The sequence below is a fragment of the Petaurus breviceps genome, unplaced genomic scaffold (assembly GCF_028583685.1).
Source record: "Petaurus breviceps papuanus isolate PSGF00001 unplaced genomic scaffold, PetGlider_PUasm1.0 216, whole genome shotgun sequence".
In the NCBI taxonomy this organism is placed as follows: domain Eukaryota; kingdom Metazoa; phylum Chordata; class Mammalia; order Diprotodontia; family Petauridae; genus Petaurus; species Petaurus breviceps.
The window spans coordinates 2,229,082-2,238,279 of NW_027185867.1; the positions used below are offsets into that span (position 1 = coordinate 2,229,082).

Consider the following 9,198-nt stretch of genomic DNA (forward strand, 5'->3'; position numbering starts at 1 on the left):
AGCATAGACATCAATAAACTCAAGAATCTTGCTAAATAAATTTATTTTAAATAATTTTAAGGGCAGCTAGGTGATGTAGTGAATAGAGTGCTGGACTTGGAATCAGAAAGACTCATTTGTACAGTGCAAAAGCTAAGCGGTATGAATAAAACTATAGGGCTTATATTTTAATCAGTGCTTACTTTTTTCCTTTCTTTAACATCAGCAAGGTAGCTCACTTTGCATCAATATTTTCTAGACGTCTTAGGCAAAATGTTCAATGATTTCTTATCTGTGTATCACCACAAAGGCACTACACTCTTATTTGAAGTTGACTTGGAGCATGGTAGTTTTGTCATAGGCAGACAAAAGGTTATATTTTGTCATTTATGAGGAAATGACCCCAAATTTGAAGTTTAAAGTATGTTCCAAAATTATAATCATACTTGATTTGAGAGATCATTTGCCACAGAGCATGTCTGTGTATAGGAGAGTGACAATGTATTTATTATCAGCTAGGCTACTGGGCTGGCCATCCTCACTATTTTCCAGAAAAATCTCAAGTATTGGGCACAATCCAGCAACTGGCACTTTCCTTGTAGAAAAAAATATTTCATAACCTGGATATGTAATAAATGAAATTTCTGGCTTAGTGAATGAGAATTGTTTTCAAAGTCTTAAGAGACTACAAAATCTCAAAATTTAGAGATGTGCAAATTAAAATAATTGGTTATGAAAATAAGCAAGATTGCAAAGAAATAGGAAAAACCAATGACAAAATCTTTAAAGTGATCCCAAACAACAGAGGGATATAACTGTATTTCAAATTGGTTATACATTAACTGTTAACTGTTTACAATTTTCTTTTCCCTTTGTAAACTGGTAAACAAAGCAGTGAAGGAGAGGATTTGATTGAAGGCAAGCTGGATAAGCAGCAAACAGGAATATATTATTTTTCCAAATCTAAAGTGTTCTCAGTTTGTTTCAGATGTACTTGAAGAAGTTGCCCAATCATAGACAACCAAAGGAATGCTGACAGCAGAGAACATGAGTCCTAATGCCAAGAAAGAAAAAGCCTGGGAGGAAAATAAAGTACATCTTTTTAGGCAAAGTAATATTTTTCTAAAATAAAGATTTTTGATAAAGTAATAATACTTTCTCTGTTCCCTGATCATGCTTTTTCCTTGTTAAGATGAAAAACTGGAAAAGAATAAGAGCAATTCTGGTCAGGGAAGAAGGAAGGGTGAATAAAATTAAGATATACAAAGCAGTCAGTTTTTATGAGATAAACAGGATTTACAGATAATGCACCTTCACCACTTTAAAATTTAATCTCCACTCAGTTTGATGCTAAATTAATTGATCAATCAATAAGCATTTATAAATGTAGTGGGCATTGTGCTAGATAGGCACTGGGGATACATATATGAAAAATAAAATAACTCCTACTCTGAAGGAACTCACATTCTATAGAGCAGACAAAATTTATATAGCTAAACATACATAGAATAAACAAAATAAATACAAGGGAGATGAGGAAGGAGGTCACTAGTAGTTGAAGATCAGGAATTAATTCTATTGGAACTCTTGCATAACTCCTACTGGTCATCTTTAGTATGTCCTTAGCAGCTTGGGGCATCTAGACAGCACAGTGGATAGAGCACTGGGCCTGGAGTCAGGACGACTCTGAGTTCTAACTGGGGCTTGGACACTGACTAACTCTGTGACTGTGACTCTGTGCAAGTCACTTCACCATTATTTGTCTCATCTGTAAAATGGGGACACATTAGAAAAGGAAATGGAAACCCACTTTAGTACCTTGACCAAGAAAAACCCCATAATCCATGGGGCCACAAAGAGTCGGACATGACTGAAAGACTGAAGAAGTAGCAGCAGCTAGGGATCCAGCTATTGGTTTCATATTTTATCGAGTGCAGATGATGTTTCTCAAATACACATGAAAATGTCTACCATCAATTTAATTTTAATAGCAGTATAGACTCATTCAAAGATGCTACCTATGTGCTAATTTTGGGACAATTGTCATCTCAGGTAACACATGTAGTCACCATGTTTACATTTACACTAGTTGGAAAAACAACTGAGAAGCCTTTCTCTGCATAACAAAAATGGTGCTCTGGAAAGCATGCATTGTATCAGCCATTGCACTTCTGCTTTTCTTTCTGTCTAGTCTCCAACTATAAGAAATTCAAGATGCCTTTGAACTTAATCAGATTTGGAAACAAGCTTCCAAAATATGGAAAAGAAGTTTCTGAATCCAGGTCCATTATACAAAAACACTTTTGTCAATCTGCTTCCTTAAATTTTTAAGGATCTATGGTCTTATTAGTGTGGGTATTTCTTCTATCAATGAAGATCATAATATCTTTGCACCTTAATAGACAGTTTGCCATGGCTAGAAAAAATATTATTTAATGGCCAAACTTCTGAATTTAGTAAGGCTGGTCCTTAGACAACAATAATTTAGTCCTTTGCTTTTCTGTATTTATATTCTTTCCAGATTGGTAGCACCTACTTGTCAGAACTTGTGTTCTCCTATCTAAGCCTTCCAATACCCAGTGTCATCTTCATGCCACAATGAGGCATCAAAGTATGCATTTACTGATAGTTATCTTACCTATTTAGCATGGGAATATTGTTTTAACTAATTCATGTATTTTATTTAAGTAATCTAACTTTATATTCTTTTGGCTGTATGAGGTATCCTCATGGAGATGGCTTGTCCTAAAGTTTGTTTAGAGCTAGGCATTGCCCTATAGATACATAAAGAGGTGTAACTAACCTAGATGATTTCCCTATAATGTAAGTTAAATTTGATAAACATTTCCTGATGGAACTGAGAAGAATAATGTTCTATTTACTTGACTAATCAGTGCTGTGCATCCCATCAAGGCAATAGTAACATAACATATTGGCAGTGTGACTATATATTTTCCAAACTAATTGGTAAGTTTTAATGATATACAAAATAAAACACGCACACGCACACACACACACACACACACACACACACACACACAAATGGTAGCCATAAAACATACCCAAAGTCTTTCACTTTTTTTCTCACTATCAGAGCTTGTGACTTTTAAAAACAGAGTTGTAGGGATGATGAAGATCAACGTAGTGGAAGTTGTTGTCCCTATAAAGTGACAAAAAAAGGTTTCTGTTATTATGGAATTTAAACTCTTTTAAAAGTTGTTACTGAACTATTAGTATAAAATTGTCATATTGTACCCAAGACTCCAAAAACGTCTTTCATGGTGGGTATGAAGATTACAATAAAGACTTCAATACTTAAGAGTATCATAGCAATCACAGTACGTTCTCCAGTATTGAAGTGTGATTTCCTAAGTAATTCAGCCAGAGATTCACGAGACTGTAGGAAAAGAAAACAAAGAATTCTGTGAGTAGACAGCATAAAACACTCAAATATTTTCTACAGTGCATAAATATTTCTATTTGTGGAATCTCAGAATTATGAAATATCAGAGTTGAGAGGGATCTCAGAAGTCATCTAAATGCATCTATGTCTGAACAGGTCTCTCCTTCATGGCATCTTTTATAAGTGGTCATTCAGCTTTTCTATTTTCCCCTTTTTTTATTAATATTTTTAGTTTTCAACATTCACTTTTATAAGATTTTGATTTCTAAATTTTCCCCCTCTCCCCAAGATGGAATGCAATCTTATATAGGCTATATGTACATGTGTACAATCATATTAAATATATTTCCACATTAGTCATGCTGTGAAAGAACCAGAGCAAAAGCGGAAAACCACAAGAAAGAAAAAATAAAAAGCAGTAAGCTTCAATCTGCATTCAGACTCCATAGTTTTTTCTCTGAATGTGGATAGCATTTTCCAACATGAGTCTTGGAATCGTTTTAGATCATTGCATTGCTCAGAAGAGCTATCTATGAAGATGGTCATTGTACAATGTTGCTGTTACTATGTATGTTCTCCTGGTTCTACTCACTCAGCATCAGTTCGTGCAAGTCTCTAGGTTTTTCTGAAGTCTGCCTACTTATCATTTTTGATGGAACCAACTTCAACCATTTCCAAATTGATGAGTATCCTTTCAATTTCCAATTCTTTGTCACCACAAAAAGAGTTGTTAAAAATATTTTTATACATGTGGGTACTTTTTTCTTTTTTTCTGATTTCTTTGGGATACAGATCTAGTAGTGGTATTGTTAAATCAAAAGTTATACATGGTTTTATAGCCCTTTGGGCATAGTTCCAAATTGCTCTCCAGAATAGTTGGATCACTTCATAACTTCAACAATGTATTAGTGTTCCATTTCCCCCAAATATTCTGCCACATTATCATTTTCCTGTTTTGTCATGTTAGCCAATCTAATGGGTATGATGTGGTACCTTAGAGTTGTTTTAATTTGCATTTCTCTAATCAAAAATGATTTGATTTTACTTCATATTACTATAGATAATTTTAATTTCTTCATCTGAAAACTGCTTGCTCATATCCTCCAGCCATTTATCAATTGGGGAATGATTTATATCCTTATAAATTTGACTCAGTTCTCTCTATATTTTAGAGATGAAGCCTTTATCAGAGATACCGGCTGTAAAAATTGTTTCTCAGCTTTCTGATTCCCTTCTAATCTTGGGTGCATTGGTTTTGTTTGTGTAAAACCTTTTTAATTTAATGTAATCAACATTACCAATTTTGCATTTCAAAATGCTCTCTGGCTGTTTTTTGTTCATAAATTCTTCCCTTCTCCATAGATCTGAGAGGTAAACTGTTCCTTGCTCTCCAAATTTGTTTATAGTATCACCGTTTATGTCTAAATCATGCACCCATTTTGACCTTATCTTGGCATATGGAGTGAGATGTTGGACTTTGCCTAGTTTCTGCCATACTATTTTCCAGTGTTTCATTAAAATAGAAAGTTCTTACCCCAGAAACTGGATTTTTTGTGTTTACCAAACAGTAGATTACTATAGTCATTGATTACTGTGTCTTTTATACTTAAGTTATTCCACTGATCCACCATTCTTTTTCTTAGTACCAGGAAGTTTTGATGATTGCTGCTTTAGAATACACTTTTAGATATGGTACAGCTAGGCATTTGGCCTTTTCTTGATGACCTACAGTGATAGAGAAAGGTAGTCCATTCCAATTTGAATTCTACTTGTTATGAAATTTTAATAGACACTGAGCCAAAATTTATCTCTTTTTATACATTTTCCATATGACAATCATTTAAATTCATGAAGAATAACTATCCTGTTTCCCCTAAGTTTTCTATTCTCAAGGTAACATATCTTTAGGTCCTTCAACCGATCCTCATATAGCATAGTCTCCAGTCTTACCACCCTGCCTGATAGGACAGATTTCACTTTTCCAGATACCATTCTGACTTGTCCTCCTTAAATGTGGTATTCAAAACTGAAAATCATTCTTTAGATTTGGTTTGACTAGATAAGAATATAATAAAGCTACTACCTCTCTTTTTAGAAATCATATTGCTCTGTAACTTATAATCATTTTCACTTTTTTTTGGCTGCCCTTAAAATTGCTGACTTGCATTGAGTTTGGAGTACACTAAAACACCTATATATCTAATTATAATCTTATTCTTATGAATTTAATTTTTTGAATCTAAGTCTGGAACCTTACTTATGTCTCTACTGAATTTCACTTAATTGGATTCTACCTATCAATATAGCCAAAAATATCCTTTTGTGTCCTGACTGCCATTCAATATGTTCATTTTCCTGTATCTTTTTTATCACCACTAAATGAATGAACATGTTATCTTTGCCTTCTTTTGGTAAAAATATTCACCAACATCATTGCCAGATGACAGATGGACAGATTCACTGAAAGAGTGCAACAGAGAATTTCTCCTCTAGATTTAAAGCAAGCAATTAACTGTTTATTTATTTTAATCTAATCTTATTTCATATCAATTGTGAAGGTTGTAAAAAATTTCATATTAGTTGTTATATTTTTAAGGTAACCTTACAGTTAAAGTTTTTAATGTTCATGTATGCTCCAAGAAGGTGGGAAATGTACATTTATTTTCAAGATCTTTCCATTATTTTGAAGGTCATAGCCTAGTTTTTCTGTCTGTGAAATAATAGTGATAACAACCATAAAAATAATTTCAACAGATTTCAGAGCCATATAACAAGTAGTCTCTACTATGTGAGAGACAGCAAAGAGTTAAGTTTCCACAGAACTGCTAAAAGTTACTGAAGTAAAACTACTAGTAAAGGGAAGTAGAAGACAGCAGGTGGACCTGACCAATCAGAAGGCAGACAAAGGCCTTGAGAGATCTTCAGACTAGGATAAGGACTGATCCAGGTTAAACCAGTAGAGGTCAATGACCCAGTAGCCTAAAATTGCTATAGCATATGCTTAATAAACCTCATGCATATCATGTGACACACCTTGCATAGAATTAGTGGCTCATTAATATAACATGGAATGCATGATAATGCATGATGAAGGGAGGAGATCATGTTTAGGGGAAATATGTAATGGGAGTATGGAGAAGATTGTACCCCTGAAGAGAATGGACCAAATGGTCCTCTGAAGGGAGGGACCTGCACTGGACTAATGGTATAAAGCTTTTCTTGCTCCTGAATTCAGAACTCCTCCTTCATAAAGAAGGGTGGAGTCCACTTTTGGCCAGAGGAGTTCAATTCCTCTGAACTTCTCAATAAACTGCTTTTGATATCTAAATTTCAGTATCAATTGTGTTTCTAATAAGTCTTACCCAACATGGGGCCTCAACTCTCAAACCTTAGATGGTATAAGAAAAGATACCACAGGAAGTTTTAACTCTCGTTGCTTTCAATGCTCTCAGTAGGTTAAAACTGCCCCGACCCAAACTCATTCATGACATCTGCCTGCAAATAAGGAGTCCAGAGGAATTGAGAAATCAGCCAGCAGATCATGCAAATTGGTATACTAGGGAAAGGTAAGAAAACTGCCCTTTGTTGATCAGGAATTTCCCTCCTGATGGAAGCCTTGGTGGACAGGTTTGCCCCAGGCTTATAGGAACTGTCTGGCAGGAGTCTGAGTGTAGGGGCTCAGCCCTAGTGGACTTGAAGATAGGGGAAATGGGTTAGTTCCTTCCTGGCAGAAGCCTTGGCAGTCAGGTTTGCCCTCTCACCAGGTTTGCAGGACCCATCTGAGCAAAGGGGCTCAGCCCTAGTGGACTTGCAGATGAGGGAGGAATGGGTTCTAGGCCTAGGAAAGGGAGAAATCCCCAGGAAGACATACCTCCCAACTCCTCTGGGAGGGATGCTGGAAAATTGGGAGGATGCTCCCAGGACTAGGGGAATGATTGGTAAATTTGGATTCTAAATTGGAGTGCATTCTGTAATGCTATTAAGTGTCAAGTGTCTGGTCTGTGTCTGTGTTTGTATATGAAGTGTTTTGTGTTTGTGGTGGGAAACTTGAAATGCAACTAAGAAAAGAAAACTTTTAGGAGGTTTTTATGGCTGACTGGCTTTGTAAAATTCATCCACAGGTCAGAGGTGGGGTTAATTAGCAGAACAAAGGATCTCCAGTAGGCAGATTAGAAAGGAAAGTGGAGTCTTTGAATTAGGGTTGATTAGAACCTCAAAGTTAAAAAAATCTGTATTTTAGGTTTGCTTTAAAATCAGTGTATCTGATCTCAACAGTGTGTTTGGACATGCAAAATTAAAGGGGTCTTTGGTCTGATAATGGAACTATTTGGGGGTTTCAGTGTGCTGTTTAAAGTGCATTATCATTATAAGAAGCTCTCCACAGGAGGATGAGAGAGAAATTCAACTCCTTTAGTATGTTGTCACACATTTAACTTAACCTCAAATTTCTTTGGTACAGGGAAAGTGAGCAGGAGAATCTTTATTTGAAGTATCTGGTGATAGTTTGAGTAGAGGTAGAAGCAAAAAAGACAATCTGGAAGATAAGAGGAGTTTGGAAGGGATTAAGATGTGCCTTCAAGACCATTCGCTCCTTAGCCACTCCCTTTCCCCATCCCACTTCAAAGGGTTCGGGGATGTTAACAAGAACATCAAGATTGGAGGCTGGAAAGCAAAGCTTGTACATAGTTGCTATTAAGGCCCCCTTTGATCTGAATTCCTTAGGGTGCTGTTCAGAGCCAGGAATATACAGCTGGGTGTCTCTTTTGGGAGAGTCTATAAATTTGTGGATAGTATTTCCTTTTAGAGGGCAAGGATATTGGAACTTAGAAATTTATAGTTACATAACTAAAAGTACATGTTGTTATTTGGCATTAAGAGGTTGATTAGCTGTGTGGCACCAAAAAAGTTTTAGTTACCTTAGCTTACTGTTCAGTAAGGGGATGGTGGTGGAATCCACCTCCCAGGGAATTTTATGGGCTTTGTACAATACTTGGCATAAAGCAAATGCTATATGAATGTTAACTCTTTAAGCTAAAAATAATTGCTTCCTGTTTGTTAATATTATGTGGAATTTTCCTTAGATATGAAGTTTATGCCAATGGTTATGAGATGAATGATTTTCTGTGTAAAACAATTTGCAAACACATCTGACTAAATTAAGGTCACTAGATTGGTAATTAATTGGTTTTGGTTTACATGAAAATTGCTTGTGATACTATTACTAGTAAACAGTTGTATTATCTGTGTTATAAGAGAAGCAGTTTCTCTTATCACTCTAAATGTTGTTAAATTAAGAATCATACTGTCAAAGGAACACAAAAATGATGAATAGGGTATTCTGACCGTGTGTCATAATATTTTGGAGTATTGTAATTTAATTGTGTGGTAGTTAATAATATCAGGATACATTGTAAACTGTTTCTGAGAAAGGGAAATACTCTTATGAAGATTAGCAGATGAAATGGCTAAATGGGACCCTGGTATTTGGGAAGCGATGCTTATACAGAGATTTCAGAATAGTTGAGTAGTTTCAGAAATTTTATGGGGAAGGCTGAGAATAGGATAGGAGGCATAGACTAAGAAAGACAAGGAAGGGGCAGCTAGGTGGTGCAATGAGTAAAGTGCTGGCCCTGGTGTCAGGAGGATCTGAGTTCAGATCTGGCCTCAGACACTTAATGCACACAAACAAAAAACCTAGCTGTGTGACCTTGGGCAAGTTACTTAAATCTAATTGCCCTCCAAAAAGCAAAAAAGAAGAAGAAGAAGAAGAAGAAGAAGAAGAAGAAGAAGAAGAAGAAGAAGAAGAAGAAGAAGAA

The 9,198-nt window shown here is 35.6% G+C and overlaps 1 protein-coding gene across 1 annotated transcript in view; it reads right to left on the bottom strand.

The window, feature by feature from the left end:
• Window positions 1-953: 953 nt before the first annotated feature.
• The window catches only part of SLC38A1 (solute carrier family 38 member 1), a 96,795-nt gene continuing 88,550 nt past the window's right edge, over window positions 954-9,198 (bottom strand). Inside the window, exons 14-16 of the mRNA XM_069094171.1 lie at window positions 3,235-3,376; window positions 3,042-3,139; window positions 954-1,055 (exon numbers count right to left, since the gene is read on the bottom strand). Of these exons, the coding sequence (XP_068950272.1) occupies window positions 954-1,055; window positions 3,042-3,139; window positions 3,235-3,376 (342 nt within the window). The remainder of the gene's footprint in view (window positions 1,056-3,041; window positions 3,140-3,234; window positions 3,377-9,198) is intronic.